Source organism: Vicugna pacos, unplaced genomic scaffold, assembly GCF_048564905.1.
Source record: "Vicugna pacos unplaced genomic scaffold, VicPac4 scaffold_40, whole genome shotgun sequence".
NCBI classification, from domain to species: Eukaryota; Metazoa; Chordata; class Mammalia; order Artiodactyla; family Camelidae; genus Vicugna; species Vicugna pacos.
The window spans coordinates 136,016-155,774 of NW_027328744.1; the positions used below are offsets into that span (position 1 = coordinate 136,016).

The following is a 19,759-nucleotide window of genomic DNA, read 5'->3' on the forward strand; positions in this document are numbered from 1 at the left end:
CTGCTAACTGGATTAACAGGATGCAGCGCCGCTGGCGCCCTGACCACCTGCCAGCTGTAATGCCCACCTTCTCTGCAGCAAGTTAATCTCACACTAGGCCTCAAATTTTCTCTATTTTCTACCCAATGTCTAGAGTTTAATAAAAATGATAGACACATGGCAGGTTATGACACTTTGATGTGGTTGAAACCTAAGGACAATAAAAATGGACCTGGGGGATCCGGATAATGAAGTGACTAAATCTGGTCCAAGAACCCGCTAAAATCTCACACTAAATACAAACAAGACTCTGGTAACCAGTTAGAATGAACAGAAGTAGCAGATTACAGAAATCAAGGTCAAAAAATAAATCCACATCTGTACTGATTGAATACGGTAAAGAAAATATGGTGGTAAGTATTCTGAAACATATTACAACATCCACATAACTCCACACACTCATTCATACATTGTCATAATTAACACAGGAACGTCTTACCCTCCAGTGTCCATATTTCTCTGTCCACCGATTTCATCAAGGACGCGTACTTTCTTCACGTATTTTTGGAAATTGTCTTCCTCACCTTCTTTCAGAGATCCCGATGCAGCATGGTGATCTTGCATTTTCTTTTTACCCTCTATAAACATAAAACAACTGGGTTTGTGTGTGCACATGTGCACTCAAGAGCTTGACTGTGCTGGGGAGTGGAGAAAGGAGAGAATCCTGAAGGCAGAAACCCACTTTTTACCTTCCCAGTGCAAATTCATTGCTATTACAGGCATGTTTCATTTTATTGCCCTCCCCGGTAATGTATATTTTTAAATAATTGAAGATTTGTAACAACCCTGAGTCCAGCAATTCTATTGGTGACATTTTTTCTGACAGCATTTGCTCATTTCTTATCTCTGTGTCACATTTTGGTAGTTCCTGAAATATTTCATTCTTTATCATTTTAATTAAAACAGGCATGACATTCCTTTAAGGCAAAGCCTAACCCAGTGGAAGCCCCTAATTCTCAGCAATTCTGTAAACCCTGAGAGACGTGAAGAGGCTTCAGAAGAAAAGTGTGAAGCCAGCAGGGGTTGGCCCATGAAGTTTAAGGCAAGATTCCATCTCCACTGCATACCTGTGCAAGGTAAGGCAGAAGAGCTGACCCAGAAGCTGCTTAGGAGATGAAGCTGAGACAGCTAATGAAGGTGTCTGCACTAAACAACAGGTTTTCAATGCAGAGACCTGCAAGGGGAGGCCACCCAGCGCTGTCACAGCTGGAGAGAAGTCAGCGCCCAGCATCAAGGCTTCAATGGACAGGCTGACTTCCTGTGAGGGGCTAACGAAGCCAATGCTGATTTAACATTCTGAAAATCCTCTGTCCTTTGAGAATCATGGGAAATCTACTCTGTGCTCTATAAATGGAACAAAGCCTGGATGACAGCACATATATTTACAACATGAGTATTTAAGTCCACCGTTGAGAGCTACTGCTCAGGGGAAAAAAAAGTAAACCAAAAAAACATTTATTTCAAAATATTACTGCTCATGGACAATGCACCAGTCACCCAGGAGCTCTGATGGAGATGCATGAGATGAATGCTGTTTCCATCCTTAACACGATGTCCATTCTGCAGCCCGTGGGTCAGAAGTAGTTATGACTTTTAAGTCTCATTATTTAAGAAATACATTTTGGGGGGCTTTAGCTGCCACAGATACTCATACCACTGATGGGTCTGGGCAATTAAATGAAAACTTTCTGGAAAGTATTCACCATTTTAGAGCCCATTAAGAACATTCATGATTCATGGGAAGTGAAAATATCAACATGAACCAAGGTTTGGTAAGAACTGATTCCAATCCTGATGCATGACTTTGATGGGCTCAAGACTTCAGTGCAGGAAGGAACTGCAGATGTGCTGAAAACAGCAAGAAAACTAGAGTTACAAGTGGAGCCTGAAGACATGACTGAATGGCTGCAACCTCATGATAAAATGTGCACAAATGAGGAGCTGCTACTTATGGACGAGCAAAGAAATTGTTTTCTTGAGATGGAATCTACTGGTGAAGAAGCTGTGAAGAAGGGCGCATGAACTTATAGCTGAGAAACTACTGCAGGGTTTGAGAGGGCTGACTCCAATTTGGAAAGAAGTTCTCCTGTGTGTAAAATGTATCAAACAGCACTGTCTGCTACAGAGGACTTGTTCCTGAAAGGGAGAGTTACCCTGTGACAAATTTCACTGTGGTCTTATGTTAAGAAGTTTCAAAAGCCACACCAGTCTTCAGCAACCGCCACAATGATCGGTCAGCAGCCACCAACATCAGTTCCAGACCATCCACCAACGAAAAGACAACACCTCACTGAAGGCTCCGATGGTGGATAGTAGTTTTTAGTAAGCAAGTATATTTTCATCAAGTTATGACCATGGGGGTTTTTAGACACAGTGGTACTGCTCACTTAATAGACTACAGTGTAGTGTAAACATAACTGTTATATGCACTGGAAAGCCAAAAAAAAAATCATTTCACTCTCTTTACTATGATACTTGTTTTATTCTAGGGGTCTAGAACTGAAGCCACAACATCTCCTAGGAAGCCTGCATATGAGGTTTTCTTCCCAACAAGCTACATACCTTCCAGGTTGCATTCCTCAGTCGTCATGGCTCTCTGCATAGAACCCTCAGATCTGGTCTTCAAAATGCCTGGCTGCAAGACAGATGTGAGAAAAGACGTTCAGGAAGTACTGATGCCAAGTAACGTGAATGTACATAACACGAGAGGATCATACACTTGGAAACAGCTAAGACGGGTCATCTGCTTTACGTGCGTTACAGCACAGACACCGACACAGTGACGTTCAGCTCTCTGATGTAAGCATCTCTGGGGTGAGGAATGTTTCTTACCCTCTTCTTGCTGCTGAGCTGGACATCCTACTGCACACACACTTCTTCAGATTTCACTGTGACTTCATGGACATGAGCTTTTATTAAGAGCAATTTCAACCTAAAACAACTTTCCCACTGATGACTAAATTCCCAAGAAAAATAATCCGAAAAGACATCAACATTTAATCTTCTAAGACGTGAAATTGTTGTTCCTTATGAAAGCTAATGTGTACAGTGGAAATCCTGCCGCTAATGGAGGCATTTCCCTTTGAAATTCCTGAAGTGTTCATTGAAATAGCATCTTTCAAGGTCTCTGGAGATGTTCCTTTTTCCAGTATCTTCACACAGGACAGAAACAAAGCATGTACTAAGATTTCAATGAAAACTCAGGGTGATATGCTTAAAAAGTGTAACTTTTTTTTTCAAAAACAAATTATTTTGCTAAGTGCATAACAAACCATAGAAAATAAATATATTAGCTCTGGTACATGTCCCAAGACTTTGGTGAGCAGTCTCTCTGGAAGGCAGTGAAATGATTCTGAACATACACATTTTGAAAAGGAAAGAAAGCAAGTGTCATACATCCCCTTACACATGCTTGAAAGCATCTGGGACTTCGCATGAATCTCAGTGTGGGGTCAAAGACAGTGTCTGCTCCATTTGAGAGTTTACAGCAGACAAGGTCTCTTCAAGTTCTAGCACTGGGAGTCCTAGCAGCTCGTTCTGACCCTTTGTGTCTTGCATTTCCTTTTTCAGCTGGTCCTCTTCCATTGTCAGCCTGTCAATCTCTTCCAGCAAGTCTTGGGTTTGTTCTGATGGGCAGCTGCTTTTCTTCAATCCATTTGGAATCCTGTCCCTTCTCAGCCAGGACCCACAGCCACCCCTAAGTTTCCTGTGATGGCAGCTGATCCAGGCTGGGCCCAGGACAAATGTCAAGCCCACGAAGACATGCAGAACAAAGACCTCCAGGCACAGATACTCCTTAGCCTCCACAGACTTCCTCCTCACTGGACAATGGAAGACATGACTTGTTGACAAGGGGAAGCAAGGGTGGGAAACTGCTTATGTCAAAGAGCTCACAAATGAGTGTTCCCAGTGGAATATAAAGTTTTCCCAAATTCACATGGAAAATTCTCTCTTTAACATAAACAGGGCAAAGGGCTGTGCACCTCGGCTAGATAACTTCCTTCACCTCTCAGGTGTTTCCTGGCATTTTCTATGTATCTTGGAGGGCAGTGTGAGTGGCGAGAAAACTCCCTAGGTTGTAGAAATAAGACCTATTTCCTAGTCTCTGAAGTTAAAAAGTCACGGAAGTTTATCTAGTCCGTGAAATTCTGGGTCGTTGTTCACAGGCAGTTTCCGCTCCCGGGCTCCCACACTCTGCTGTGGCCAAAAGCAGGAGGAGCTGCAGTGCTCAGCTTGCCCAGTGCACAAAAAGCCTCAGAAGCCCAGTTACAGTCAGCGTAGCAGCCAAGCTCTTACCGAGTGCGGACGCTTGGCCTTCTGGTCCCTTGCTGCCTGCAGCCTAGCTGGAACACTTTGAATGAAGCCATTCAAACAGTCATTAACCCTCTCCATGGTTTGTATGTACTCCTTCAACAGAGCGTACTGCATCAGTAACAGTTACTCATTATTTTCATTTCTGCTTTCAGAATATAACCCAGGAAAAGAAGAGGCTCATACTTTAAACTTCAGTGTTTCCTCAGAGAGCATCTTCTTTTGCCTAATGGTCTTCCCTAAGCATTTCTTTGTATCATTGGTCTATGCAAATATGTAATAAAGGAAACAGAATTACAAATACTAATTACACTGCTAGCCGAACCTATCTTGTGTGTGACCCCTTCCACTAATACAGAAAGTGGTGCTGTACATATATGACACTTGCTTTGTTTATTTCTTTAGGAAGTATAGTCAGTTATGATATGCCAGTTTCTGGTGTACAGCATCATGTTTCACTCACACATGTATATACCTCTATTTGTCTTCACATTCTTTTTCATCATAGGTTACTACAAGATATCAAGTAGAGTTCCCTGTGCTCTACAGAAGAAACTTGTTTTTTTTATCTAGGACACTTGCTGTGAATCTAGACCCCTTATAGAACATATCCATGTGGACAGCAGGATGAAAGAAAAGAGAGCCAAAGAACTGAACTACCAGAGGGGGAAGGAACTGAAGGTGAAATCACAAAAAATATCAAAAGGACAATAATACCTTCGGCTCCCAAGCTGATAGATTTTCCTCAAGTTTTCTGTTTTCTTTCTCAACAGTCTTGATCTTCTCAGTTATCTGCTTTAAAGTAACTAAAAGGAGACAAATCAAGTTCTCATATTGGTAGGAAAACCCAGTAGAATCGAATTATCCCAATTAGCAGCAGAAACGTATCTGGCTGGCACTATGCGTGTAATTAACTTCTTAGCTTTAGTGTGGTCTCCCCTTGGCTGTGACACACATGCCTGGCTGCATCTGCATCCTTCCCTCAGTCTGAAGAGTCCTGACAGGCTGAAGCAGTGTTTCAGTGTCTTTCCTTTTCACCAAGGACCAGGTCAGGTCAGGTACTCACTCCAAACATTAGGCTCTTCTCTTCACCTGCTTCCTAAAGGTTTCTATGCAAAATTAAACTCATCCTAGTCTCCCTACTCCTCAGACTCTCCTGGTCTCTTATCTCAATAGATGCCAACTTCCTCTATGGTGTCATTTAGACACCATCCCAGGAGTAAAATTTTCAAGAGTTAAGAAGTCTGACATTAGAAGTCATTGTGTTTACTCTTAGTTGAATTAAAACCCACATCAAATCCTGATACTGAGAAAACATTACAAAGAAAAGTAGACCCTAGTATCTTACCTTGATACACTGGAGGCTTTACCTAGGAGAGGAAGAAACATTAAATTTGATGTCAAACTATATAATTAGTAAATACATAGTTTCTAGTAAACTAGCAAAACAGTAATCCATTGAATTTACAATTATCATTTTTGTTCAGCATTAACAATTCATATGATTAAAAATCAGGAAAAATCAGCATTTCCTACTTAAGGCAGGATCTTTCACTCACCATTTCTGATAGAGAGCACAATGGTAAATATCTTATTCTAGAACAAAAGATCTGTTAAAATTCTATTACACACCAATCTAATTTTCATAATGCATATTTATGTTTGATAACACTGAACTATTTTATTTTCATAATATGTTGTTGTAAATACACCAACGCATCATTTATCTGATTTTTTTTTTTTTTGGTCAAACCAAATATCCACACTGAAGTCCAGAACCTGGACTGCTGTATAACCTTCGAGAGAGAGAGGAGAAACTACAAGAAAAATAAAGGCAAAGTCTTTATACTAAGATACACCACTTCATTCAATGAAAGCTTTTCTGAAACCGTATACAGAGTTGACTGTTGAATCGATAAGCAATTGTAACATACAAGATCATAAGATTTGTCAAGAACACTAAAAACAAATGGACATCAAATGAGACATGAGACGAGAATGAAAGTGAGCAACGGCAGTAGTAAAAGCAAAAGCAGCAGCAGGACAGACAGCGACCATTGTCAAGAAGCAGGAAGTGCTTCCTGACTCAGACACGACTCATCATCTGAGGAATTACAGCTCAGTAAGATCCAGGCAGGACTCCACTGTAATACCATGTAAAGACACATTTTCCTGACCCTTAAAACATATTTCTTCATTCAAAACTTTAAGTGATGATCAGAGACTGAGGCCAGCCCCTAACCTTGCCAAGATATTGGAGTATCATCACAGTGTCAAAAATTCAGTGGCAATAGTGTGGTTATGGAAGAATGCATCCATGGGGGGCAAACAAAATCGCAATGTTCCCTTAACTTCACACGTCACTCAGGGAACACTGAGCCTCCCTGTCCCTTGTCACCCAACACACAGGCAGGGGCAGGTGGGGAGAGATGGGCTCACCAAATACTTAATATTTTTGTTTCATTACTGAAGAAAAGGGTTTATAAATTGTCATTTTCTCATTACTACTTCTTATATTGTTGTCTTGCTCACTGAGTTCTTACTATAAAGATAGCATTTTGCAACAAATTTCCACTTCAATACTAATTTCTGTTCAAGTTAGTAATCTACAAGGAAACAGAGAAGAGGGTTGGACTCCTGGATTCTGGCCCAGGCAGGCAAATAAAATGTCCAGTGACTATAAAACTTCCTGTTAGGTGTGATTAAAAGGACACTGTCAGGTACTTTAGTAATACTCACAGCGAGGATGGTCCTCCAGATGAAAACGAGAAAATCAAAAACTCCCCAGAAGGCAGCAACAACAATAATAACCTTCCACAGAATTCCATAAACATCAGGCCCAGAATGGAAAAGGGCAGACAGAGCGTGGATGACCTGAAATAATATTGGAGATAATGAGGAACCTCAAAGACATTCATAGTCTATCTGTCACAGAGAACCATCTTGAGAAACCCTCAACCACACCCTCAAGTAGCTCCTCAGAGAGGACAGAAGGGACACGAGTTCAAAAGGAGCAGGAGGACGCTCTTGGGAGTGTAGGTGTGTTTGCTGCCTTTGTTTGGTGGTAGTTTCATTGCTGTGTACACGTGTCAAGTATCAATAAACTGTATTCACTGGTGCTGATATTACATGTAAATACACCACACTAAAGCTGTAGAAAAAAGCCTGATCTACAAAATGTTAGAGATTTGACTTTGCTGACATACATTGCAAATATTTTAAAAATAGTTAACAGAACTCAACTTATGAATGTAGAAGCCAACTTGAAATTGAAAATCAGCACACACAAACCTACAGGGCATGGGAAGCCTACATTTCTATTATATGTTCATGAAGTACCTGGATAAATCCCTATGAAGTATCGCCAATAATACACCCAAAGTGTATAGAAAAATAGCAATGAAAATACGTGTTAAAATACAGAGAGATATACAGAGATGTATTTGTATGTTTATAGACTGGACATGAGTGAGAAAGCAGACTTGCTCTCATAATAATGGCAAAATTACTATTCCAGCAAAAATTAATGATTTATTTTAGCTCAATTTTCTAAAAACTACGAAGGTTTTCTTTCAATGTTCACTTTGATTCTGAACCAGAGCACGTAATGTCAGACTTCTGAAATAAATAAGGATTTGTATAATTGATAATCTTGTATAATGTGATTAAAACTGTAAGAATGAAGTTGCATAAAAACAGAATTCAAAATAATCAGTACAAATAATTGACATGCATATTTCACAGTACTGCACCTACGTCCATTAACAGCCACCATGAAAATTAATTTGTATTTCTGGAATGTATGGTCACCAAAACAAAAGGCAAACACATAGTTTTGCAAAAACTTGATTTCTAAGTATTGTAGGAGGAGATAAATGCACAATGTAATTTGTATGACTCTAGACACCAAGCTTCCGTTTTGTGCAAATATAACCTCTCTAGAAAGCAGCCTCTGAAGTCGGTAACGTCATTGTCAGCTGCTCTCACAGTTGAGGTCAGTAAAATGTGTGCTAGTGCGAAACATGCAGTCTTTCAGTAGCCGCTGTCTGAGGGCAGTGGGTCTCAGCACAAAGGACAGACATGCAGATCAAAGGCACAAAGAGACAAACAGCATCTAGTCACTAACTCGTAAAACCCCCTCCGTCGCAGGCATGCTTGTCACACGCGGCACTGAGCGCTGGCGTCAGTAGCTGCCTCTTACCCAGATTCTACCCACCAGATTCTACCCACCAGGGCCAGTGGACTCAGGTCCTGTCAGCGGCCATGAGCAACGGAGGAAGAGGACAAGTTAGTTTATCTAAATGCTCAAAGCTGTGGTGGGAAAGAGGGCTTGACTAACCTGTGAGAACTCAGCCTCATTCCCTTTGAGGGAAAAAATCCCAACAAAGATGACCTAGAAACACCCTCCTTCGCGGGCTCAGAAGACACAGAACAGACTCTTCTTTGGGTGGAGTGTTCATGTGGCATGATTCTGCCTCAGTGCAAAGTGTTCCTGACACTCGATTTTTCCAGATCCCTAAGAATCTGGTGCACACCCATCAGAACAAACCCACTTAAGTCCATGGGGTGTTCTCAGTCTTTCTTTTTGGGGGTGTGGAGGTGCTTTTTCCTGAGAGAGTGAGAATTTCACAGTATGTACCTGAATTTTCTTTATATTTGGACAATTCTAAGGACACGTAGGACCCTTTCTGCTTTGGGGACTCACTCTGCACATGGACACTTCAGTAAAGAAAGGACGACAACTTGTCCACCTCCTGGTCATGTCGCTCCTAGGCATTTTCCCATTATAAACATCCCAGCAGGCTGCAGCCACTCATTTTCACATTGGCTGGGCTCTCAGGGCTCCCATCTGCCTAGTTGGACACAGAGTCCCTGGGGGCAGCCTCCAAGATGAGAAGGGAAGGGATGACTCAGAAGTTGCTAGAAGTCTAACAGAAATAAAAGCAAAAATAAACAAATGGGACCTAACTAAAGGAAACCATAAGCAAAACAAAAAGACAACCTACAAAATGGGATAAAATATTTGCAAAAGATGAGACTGACAAGAGCTTAATTCCAAGACTATATAAACAGCTCATACAACTTAAGAAAAAAAAAAACCCAACCCAAAATTGGACAGAAGACCTAAACAAGCAATTCTCCAGTGAAGACATACAAATGGCCAATACACACATGATAAAATGCTCAATATCATTAATTATCAGAGAAATGCAAATCAAAACTACAATGAGGTATCACCTCACAACAGTCAGGATGTCCATCACTCAAAACGAGAAATGCTGGAGAGGCTGTGGAGAAAAGGGACCCTCCTACACTGCTGGTGGGAATGCAGTTTGGTGCAGCCACTGTGGAAAACAGTATGGAGATTCCTCAAAAGACTAAAACAGACTTACCATATGACCCAACAATCCCACTCCTGGGCATATATCCAGAGGGAGCCTTAATTCAAAAACATATATGCACCCCAATGTTCACAGCAGCACTATTTACAATAGCCAAGACAGGAAACAACCTAAATGTTCATCGACAGATGATGGGATAAAGAAGCTGTGGTATATTCATGTAATGGAATACTCAGCCACAAAAAATAATAAAATGATGCCATTGGCAGCAACATGGATGGACCTGGAGATTGTCATTCTAAGTCAAGTAGTCAGAAAGTAAAAGAAAAATACTATACCACTTACATGTGGAATATAAAAAAGAAACACAAACAAACTTATTTACAAAACAAAAACAGATTCATAGACATAGAAAACAAACTTATGGTTACCAAAGGGGGAAAAAGGGTGGGAAGGGAAAAATTAGGAGTTTGAAATTCGCAGATAATAATCTAAAGTATATTAACAACTAGTTTATACTGTACAACACAGGGAACTATATTCAGTATCTTGTAGTAGTTTGATAAAAAAAAGAATATGAAAATAAATATATGTATGTTCCTATATGACTGAAGCATTCTGTTGTACACAAAATGTTGTAAACTGTTGACACAACATTGTAAACTGACTATACTTCAATAAAAATATTTTTTAAATTATAGGGCTATTGAATATTTTTGTTAATTAAAATTTCTGAAAAGAATACACTTCAAAGAAAAAAAAAGTTGCTAGAAGTTAAACCAGAAAGCACAGATGACACTTCACTGTTTAACAGACCAGCACCAACCCAATGCTGAGACACCACTGCTCCCAGATGTCACCACCAGGAAGGGCGCACACACAGGACAGCGCACCGCACGGGGACTGGGCCCCAACGTGCACAGCTTGAAGCAGGATCCTGACAAGCTTTCTGGGAGCATCTATGACTTCTAGTGAGTAAGAGTTTCTTACTTTTTAAAAAACAGCTTTACTGAGATATAATTCACACATTCCCCCATTTTAGGTATACAATTCAAAGGCTTTTAGTACATTCACATTTCCTTCTTTGACGCAATAAAATAACCATTTCAGGTTTCATCCTGTCAACTCTGCTGTGTTTGGTTCAAGAGGTCGTGACAGGACGCAGATCTTGATGAGGACACCGGTGGCCAGGGCCGCTCCAGGCTGGTCAAGAAACCTGCCCTGAGGGCCTTGGTCTGCACCAACGATGAGTTTCCACCAAGGACCCCATGAGAAAGCAGTGATTTAACCACAGTGTGAAGGAGCCCAGGAAAAAGGAGGAAACCCAATGTCTGATGTTTACTCACAGATGTGTTTTCATATCCAAAATACTCCAGCATGTGGGGCCAGAACAGCAGCTTCATCACCTCCATGTTCTGGTCCTCTCAGGGCCCTGAGGTACCCAGGCAGGAGGTGGGGGGTGAGAGGGGAGGGGAAGGGAGGGATGGGGAGGGGAGGGGAGGGGAGGGGTTGGGGAGGGAGTGTGACAGGAAGAGGGGTTGGGGACTTGGGAGGGGAAGGGAGTCACAGAAAGGATGAGGGTCAATCAAGCTCTTGAGGGGAGGAAGGAGGGTTCAGTCAAGGGAGCAGGTCAGGAAAACAAACGGCAGGTCAAGCGGACGCTCAGGAGCAGTTGGAAGGGACAAGACGCCTCCCTCCAAGCCTTCTCCTGTCTGAACGCTGCCTTGGCAATGCCTGTTGCTTTATACCCTCTCTCGACCAATCACTTGCCTCTGCCCCTGGTCCTCACAGTGGACATTCCGGGCGATGTCACTTTTAGAATGCTCCCCACTACCTGATCCCCCACCACTGCCATCCAACCCTGGGTCCTCTCTGCAAACTTTTCCAACCTTATGCTTTCTGGTCCTGCCCAATCCAGGTCCCCTGCCCCCTAATGCTGGTTGCTCCCTCCACTTCCTCCAAATTCCCAGGGTCTCCCATGGGCAGCAGCTGAAAAACGTGAGGGAAAGAATGACAGAACCAAGAGGAACCAACTGCACAGGCAGAGTGGGAGGTCTTCACTCCCCCTCACTCAGCATTGCATACAAAAGGCACACAGAATATCCACAAGACGGAGAAGATCTTAACAGCTCACCATCTTAATCACATCGCCACAGCCATATGGCCATCCTTACCTGTAGTACACTTGTAGATGACACATTAATTTTCAGTACATACGATACATGCATATAAATAAGCCCTGCTAGTTTAGGTTTAGTTAGTCTTTGGAAGAATCTCCAAACTGTTTTTCACAGCGGCTACGCCAAACTGCATTGCCATCAACAGTGTAGGAGGGCCCCCTTCTCTCCACAGCCTCTCCAGCATTTCTTCTTTGTGAACTTTTGTTGAATGATGAACTTTCTGACTGTGTGTGTGAGGTGATACCTCCTAGTTTTGATTTGCATTTCTCTGATAAGGAGAGATATTGAGCATTGTTTTCGTGTGCCTGTTGGCCATTTGTTTGTCTTCACTGGAGAAATGCGTGTTCAGGTCTTCTGCCCGTGTTTGGATTGGGGTGTTTGTGTTTTGGTTATTAAGTTGTATGCGGTGATTATGTAGCCTAGAAATTAAGCCTTTGTCAGTCGAATCGTTTGCAAATATTTTCTCCCATTCAGTAGGTTGTCTTTTTGTTTTGCTTATGGTTCCCTTTGCGGTGCGGAAGCTTGTGAGCTCAGCTAGGTCCCATGTGTGTGTTTGCTTGTGCTTTTCTTTCTGGTGCTGGGGTAGACTGCCCTAGGAGCACATTGCTGAGATGTATGTGAGATAATGTGTTGCCTATGGTTTCTTCTAAGAGGTTTATAGATTCTGGTCTTCTGTTTAAGTCTTTGAGCCATTTTGAGTTTATTTCTGTGTATGGTGTTAGGCAGTCATCTAACTTCATTGACAATTCATGGGTGTGATGGAGAAGCCATATGCTGACGTTGTAAGTAGAGTATCAATTAGCCTCAAGAAAGAAGGGCTCCTGACCATTAGAAATGGGGAGACAAAAGCCGCCTGGCATCCTGGTGGGTAGAGGGGTGGGCAGTTAGATGAGGATGCAGGGAAAGAGAGCTGGCTCACATTCAGACATGATGGTGACCACGCACCCTTCCTCCTGCAGAAAATCTCACGTCCTGGAGAACTACCGGGTTTTGTTAGGAAACACCCAGCTGTACCAGCACACCAGGCACACCCAGAAGTTACCTGTGAGCCAGATTATCGTGTACCCAGACTTTGATAAATTTCACCCTTTTGGGAATGACATAGCCATGTTGCAGCTGCTCTTTCCTGTGAACTTCACCTCCCACATCATCCCCTCCTGCCTCCCAGCTCCTGGCATGCAGCTGCCCAGTAACTCGTCCTGCTGGATAACGGGCTGGGGCATGCTCAGTGAGGAAAGTAAGGGGGCATGGGAGAGGCCAGGGGGCAGATGAGGGTGGGGAGGAGGGGCAGGGAGGGGAGAAGGACAGAGGGGTCCCCAGGCAAAGTGGCCGCTGGACCTTGGCTTGCCGTGCCTCATTTCCAGAGGACCGGACTAGTCTAGTTCTAGTTCTGAAAGTGTGTGATCCTAAAGCTTCAGTGCTCTCTGAGTCCAGATCTCCGCAAGTCTGGGAATCTGAGTTTTGGACTCAAGAATTGGGTTCTTGGAGTCTTTCTAAGGCTTGACTCCAAGATTTTAATCAACCATGGATGTCAGATGACTTGATTCAACTCAGAAGTCATGGCTGGGGCCTGGACCATTCCAAGCCACTGACAAACACTCCTATTTCCCATTGCCATAGGAGGCACTTAGGAAAACTGGAGAGAAAACACATTTATGAACTCTGACCTCTGACCTCTGAGCCTGCAGGATCAACTTAGAATAATTATGACCTGAGAGTGTTTGGCCTCTCTGAAGCTCGCTGTGCTGTCCTTCCAACACAGGTCAACTATCTACTTTGTAGGCTTATTCGGTGAACTGAATAATGCAGGAAAAAGTTTGTGTTTTTTAGGGTTGAAAAAGGAGAAGTGTAGGCAAAGATTTATAAGCAAGAGTCTTTATTAAAGAAAGGAATGTTCATGGTTTGGGGAAATGCGTACAGTGCAAAATTAAGTGGAAAAAGCACATATATTTGTAATTATTTGGTACAGTGTTTCTCAGCAGAGGTGCTGCAGGCATTTTGGATGGACCGTATCTTCACTGGGTAGGATGCACCTGTTAGTGTGTCAGACACTCTCCCTGTCATAGGACAACCAGGTCCCCAGTATTCCCACACCATACATGCACACACACACACACACACACACACACACACACACACACAAATACTCACACCAACACAGCACACCATGCTCACATCCACAAATACACACACAGAGACTGCTTCCCCTTGAGGGCAGGGACCCTGTCTTGCTGGTTTAATGTCCCAGCCTGTGCCCAGGGCCTGGCCCTGGCAGGTGCTCTGCTGCTGCCCCTGGGTCCCAGAGACCGTCATTCTTGCCTGCACCTCCAGACCGGTCTCCAGCTCCACCCTGTGTGCTCTGCTTTAGTCCCCACCAGCTGAATGTTTGCTTCAGAGCAGGGGTCGTGCCAGTCCCCTGCTCACTACCCTCAGTGCCTCCTCACTTATGCTTCGAAAAAGGTCTAGACGCCCTACCTCGGCTCTGCATAACAGCCTCCATCCCTCTGTGCTTATCTCCTGCTGCGTCCCTTGCTGGAGCCTGCCCAGCCGCAGGCCTCCTTCCTTCTGTGAATGTGCCACAGCCACTCCCTGATCGGGCCGTCGCCGAGGCTGGGCTCCCAGCCCCGCTTGCTCTCCCTGCTCTCCTGGGCACGACTTGCTCATCTTGGCAGGACTCATTCCTTTACATGAACAACTCGGCTCCTCCTCTGAGGAGTTTTACTGGATCACATGAGCTAAAATAGACAACCCCTAACACCACAGCTCCCTGTTGCCTTTACACCACTTATTAGATCTAAAATCATTCTACTATTCACTTCACTTCCCCGTCTCCCCCAACTGAGTATGTTCCTCTGTATCACTAGTGTCTAAAAGACACTAAACACGAGGACAGATGAATAAGGGAGTGAGCAGATGGGAGGATGGATTGGGGAGGGGGAGGGGGGAGGATGAGTGAGGGGAAGGGAAGATGGGGGGTGCGTAGGTGAGAGGATGGTGGGCAGACAGATGGAGTGAGTGGACACATCAGTAGGTGGAGGGGAGAATGGAGAGATGGGTCAAAAGATGGGTGGATGGGCAAATGGATGGAAGGGTGAGTGGGTGAACAGGACAAAAGGAGAGCTAGGTAGATGGAGGGAGGATTGGTGGGTAGAAGGAAAGGTTAGTGATAGACAAGTGGAGAATGGATGGGATGGTTTGAGAAAGGGTAGGAAGGCTGGTGAGTGGTTGCTGATCGCCCGGGTAGGGTATGTGTTGGGATTTGCGGAATAGAAGAGGTGTGGTCTGTTGCCATGAGGGAGGTAGAGGGAATAGGTTGAGTTTGGAGGAGTTCAGGAAACAGGAGGGGGCTTCTTAGGCAGAGGTAGAACTGGAACAGCGCTGCAGACCCAGCTGTGCCGAGACAACCCTGGGCTCGGGGCGCAGCGGCGAGCAGGGAGGAGGAGCGGGGAGCGCGGAGCAGCCCAGAGCTGAGCTGCAGCACCGTTCACTCAACTCCTCCTCGTCCTCGCAGGGCCTCTGCTCGAGCCCTTCCGTCTCCAGGAGGGGAAGGTGGGCCTCGTTGAGAACAAGTTCTGCAATATGTTATATGAACAAAGAGTTGGCCAAGGCAGGAACTACTCTGTGCATGAGGAGATGCTGTGTGCTGGGGACTTCTCGACAGGAAAGGCCATCTGCTGCGTGAGTGAGGCCATTTCTGTTCCTCCCTTGCGTGTTCTCAGGGCCTCAGTTTCCCTGGGGATGGGGGGGTGTTGCCTCTGCTCTCCTTGTGGAGACCCCCAGGACGTCCTGCTTCCTCCCTCTCCGTGTCTTCCCGGGGCTCCAGCCCTTGGCAGCGTTCCCCCGGCTGCCCCTTCCTGAGCCCATTGTCCCTGAGGGCGTTACTGGCAGGACCTCAGACAGCGTCTGTTTTTGAGGCCTATTTTACAGTTTTGATTGAGGTGTAACATACTTACAAAAAAGTATATTCATAGTGTTGTCATAGGTGAGTGGTGGGCGAATCTTCACATAGTGACGCAACATGTGACCAACACCCCGGGGCCCCACTCGTGTCCCTTTCCAGTCACCAGCACTCAGGGGAAACCGCCACCTTCACTTGCAACACCTCAGATTAGATCATGGGTTTTCTGTAAGTAGCATTTATTTCCAGTTGTCAGTCTTTCATGGTCACATTCTGTGTGTGAGCTGCATGCCTGCTGCTGCCTATAGTTAGTTTGTTCATCCTCGTCGCCTTCCAGGACTCTGCTGGAGGCACTGAATTCTGTGGTCAGTTCTGCTTCTGATGGGTATTCTAGCAGTTTCCAAGCTGTCCGTTTCATTTCGCTTCCAAATGTTTCATATAGTCCATTCCATAGAAGCCCATGAGGAGAACTGTTGGATGAAGAGGTATGCGTGTGTTCAGCTCTGGCAGATGCTACCAGACACCTCCAAAGTGCTTGCCACAGGCCCCCCTCCAGCAGTGGGTGAGGCTCTGTGTCCTCGCCGACACTTGGCACTTTCCGTCTTTTCTCATTTTGATATCTTATTGTGGTTTTAATCTTCATTTTCATTAAATGTATTTTCGTATGTTTATTGTCATTGGATGTCTTCTTCTGTAAAGCTTCCCTTCCAGTTCTCTCCCCTCTCATCTTCCTCTTGGGCTGTCTGTCTTTTCCTTGAGGGGCTCTTGGTATATTTGTATATTTTTCTATATTCCGATATGAGTCCGCGGTTGGTTATATGGAGTGTGAAGCTCTCTTTCTGCTCTTTGTCGTGCCCCATGTTGTAAGTGGGCAGACAGGCCCAGAGAAGGAAAGTGGTACCCTAAAACAAGGCAGTCCAACCTGACTCCAAACCCACTGCCTCCCCCACAGGGCCCAGCCTCCCATGCTCACATCACATCTTTCACACAGACGGCACCGTGGGGTGGAGGGGAGAGTGTTGGGCTCTGGAGTTAGAGACACTGCTCTGCCACGTGTCCCTGCCCTGTGACCTCCAGCGGTCTTTTCACCTCCTGAGCCTGTGTCTTCGTTTGCAGTGTGGGATTCGGAGGCCTCCTTCGTGGCATTATGGAAAGGATAGTGCAATGAGTTGGATAATGTCCCCTAAATTTGTATCCACTTGGAAACTCAGAATATGACCTGTATTGGAAATAGAGGCTTTCCAGATGTGACTAGATAAGAATCTCGAGATGACACCACTCTGAATTTGCAGTGGGCCCTGAATCCAATGACTTGTGTTCTTATAGGAACAGAGACAGACACAGAGACGCTAGGTGTCAGACTTCCGGCTCCCAGAATCATGAGGGGTCGCATTTCTGTTGTTTGCAGAGTCACTCAGTTTGGGGTGATATGCTGTGGCACCCCAGGACACCCACACGGGAGGGGTGAGGTGCGCCTGGCCCATGGGAGGGCCGCGCTGATGGCAGGTTCCATGATGGCCCAGTGAGCTGCTGAGCCCGAGGGGGAAGCTTGGCCACCTGCCCCCTTGGTAGGAGGCGGACCCAGGTTTCCCGGTGCCCAGGCCCTAACCAGTGGTGTGGGCTTTCTGACTGTCTGGCCTGGCCTGTCCTTCTGACGGAGTCAGCTGCACCTAGAGGTGAAACAAAGGGCTCAGCACTCAGCCTCCCAAGTCCCCATCTGGCTGTCACCCTGGACCCCACTTCCAGCCTTGTCCCCCACCTGCCCTCCCCTGCAGAGGCCAAGCCCATGGAGCGCAGGGCTGGAGCCCTCTGTCTGCTTGCCCGCCGGACATGCACAGTGGCCCTCAACCTCGCTGCTCCTCTAGTTCCCCCCGGCTTGAGGACACCACTGAGCTGGACACCCAGGAGTCCCAGCAGGTGACCCCCTCCTGCCTCCCTCAGCCTTTCTGTCACCCAAGCCCACCTGAGAGATTCCTTCTAGATTCATCTTCTGCCACGTCACCTGCTCTGACGCCCACCCTGCAACCCGGGGCTCTCTTCTCTCCCCTAAAGTGTCCCTCCCCCTGCACAGGGCCCCCAGAAACAGGTCTGAGGAGAGAAGGGCCACAGGGGCACTCAGCACTCAGACTGTGGGGCAGGACGGGCCTGGTTCCAGCCATTAATCTGTTGTTTACTGGGATTGTGGCCTCAGCTCAGTTTCCTCACCCATGAAATGGGGTCGCTAACAGCCTCCACTTAATAAGGTTCCTATAACAATTTGCGAGCTGTGTCTGGCACTCAGTAGGTGCTTGACAAGTGTTGGCTTTCATTCTCCTGGCCTGGTCTGCCCCCCTCTATCTTAATTGTACCTGTTCTGGGCCTGTCTTAGACCTTCCTGTCACTCAAGGTGGATTCCACTGCCTGGCCCACTCAACACACACATGCAAGTGTGTCTGTGCATGCGCGCACACACACACACACACACACACACACACAGTTGGCTGTGTCTCTACAGCAGTGCAAACCACAGCTCACTTCGCATGGGAAATATTAGTGTTGGGGTTCCCTCTGGCTTCTGAGAGCTCCCCAGGGGCCAGAAGACTATTGGAACCCTTCCCATCTCCCCATGACTGGCCCAGAATCCATCATACTATTGGCAACCATGTGACTCATCTGTGTGAATCTTTGAGGCCTGGAGTGGACAAGGACCAGGCCTTCCCCTGGCCTTGAGCAACCAGAAGTGGGTACACTGTGGGGAGGGCTAAGAGCACTCCAGGCAGGGACCACAGAGGGGAGGAGCTGAGAGGATGTTGGCACATTCCCTATCTCCAAGAAGCCCCATGTATGACCCTCTTGGGGCTGCTGAGACAAACCTCAAACTGGGTGGCTAAAATTACAGAAATTTATTATCTTAGGTTTCTGATGGTCAAAGGTCTAAAACATAGGTGCTGGCCAGGCACGTTCCTTCTGGAGGCTCTAGAGAAGAATGTTTCCTTTCTTCTTCTGGTTTTTAAGGGGCCTCCCACATTCCTTGGCTCATGGCCCCTTCCACCATCCTCAAAGCACATTGCTCCAAACTCTGTTTCTGTCATCTTATCTCCACGTGTGACACATTTCACCTTTTCTGCTTAGCTGACTCAGGACTTAGCGGTCTGGCAATAAGCCTTGAAGCAGTGTTCTCATCATTCTTCCTGACCATCTGCCTGGCGCAGTCTTTGTGTAGCCAGAAGGATCCCAGACGAACACCTGTATGGCAATAAAAAAAAAACTGGACAACTTAGAAGAAATGGACAAGTTTCTAGAAACAAACAGTCCACCAAAACTGAACTAAGAAGATATAGATCATTTGAACAGACCAATCACTAGAGGTGAAATAGAATCAACAATAAAAAAACCTCCTTGCAAACAAAGGTCCAGGACCAGACGGCTTCACTGGGGAATTTTACCAAACATACCAAGAAGAGCTCATACCAATCCTCCTCAAACGCTTCCAAAAGACTGAAAAGGAGAAAATGCTTCCAAATTCATTCTATGAAGCCACCATCACCCTGGTACCAAAGCCAGACCAAGACACTACCTAGAAAGAAAGCTATAGGCCAATATCATTGATGTGCATAGATGCAGAAATCCTCAACGAAACATTAGCAAACAGAATCCAACAACATGTAAAAAAAGGTCATACACCATGATCAAGTTGGGTGCATCCCCGGGACACAAGGATATTTCAACATACATGAATCAATCAATGTGATACACCACAGAGAAAGGACAAAAATCACATGATCATCTCAATAGGTGCAGAAAAACCATTGGATAAAATTGAACATTTATGGTAAAAAATCTAACCAAAGTGGGTACAGAGGGAACATATCTCAACATAATAAAAGCTACTTATGATAAACCTACAGCCAGCATAACACTCAATGGTGCAAAGCTGAAAGCCTTCCTGCTAAGATCTGGAACAAGACAAGGATGCCCACTCTCACCACTTCTATTCAGTATAGTATTGC

At 45.3% G+C, this 19,759-nt stretch overlaps 2 protein-coding genes and 1 long non-coding RNA gene across 7 annotated transcripts in view; 1 reads left to right on the plus strand and 2 right to left on the minus strand.

The window, feature by feature from the left end:
• LOC140694581 (uncharacterized) overlaps window positions 1-4,657 on the plus strand; it is a 29,252-nt gene extending 24,595 nt beyond the window's left edge. For 2 of the 3 annotated variants that reach the window (XR_012070167.1, XR_012070165.1), the window contains one exon: window positions 946-4,657. This is a non-coding gene — a long non-coding RNA (uncharacterized lncRNA). The remainder of the gene's footprint in view (window positions 1-945) is intronic. The other variant, XR_012070166.1, reaches the window with a different exon arrangement.
• The window catches only part of LOC140694577 (uncharacterized), a 365,332-nt gene that overhangs the window by 14,146 nt on the left and 331,427 nt on the right, over window positions 1-19,759 (minus strand). The window lies entirely within an intron of this gene.
• LOC140694579 (transport and Golgi organization protein 1 homolog) lies at window positions 1,479-11,171 on the minus strand. 2 transcript variants are annotated; one of them, XM_072957740.1, is made up of 6 exons: window positions 11,039-11,171; window positions 7,090-7,224; window positions 5,699-5,720; window positions 5,068-5,156; window positions 4,336-4,446; window positions 1,479-2,674 (listed from the first exon to the last, which is right to left on the minus strand). In XM_072957740.1, exons 1-6 carry the CDS (start codon window positions 11,102-11,104, stop codon window positions 2,594-2,596), a joined length of 504 nt encoding a protein of 167 aa, XP_072813841.1. In that variant the 5' UTR covers window positions 11,105-11,171; the 3' UTR covers window positions 1,479-2,593. The 2 variants fall into 2 exon arrangements, with proteins under 2 accessions (XP_072813841.1, XP_072813842.1); XM_072957741.1 differs by lacking the exon at window positions 4,336-4,446.

Coding starts and splice junctions, on each gene's coding strand:
- LOC140694579 (XM_072957740.1), bottom strand. CDS start 11,104: ATGGAGGTGATGAAGCTGCTGTTCTGGCCCCACATGCTGGAGTATTTT. Junction 7,225..11,038: donor TTGGATATGAAAACACATCT/GTGAGTAAACAT, acceptor ATATTATTTCAG/GTCATCCACGCTCTGTCTGC. Junction 5,721..7,089: donor TCTGGAGGACCATCCTCGCT/GTGAGTATTACT, acceptor TTCCTCTCCTAG/GTAAAGCCTCCAGTGTATCA.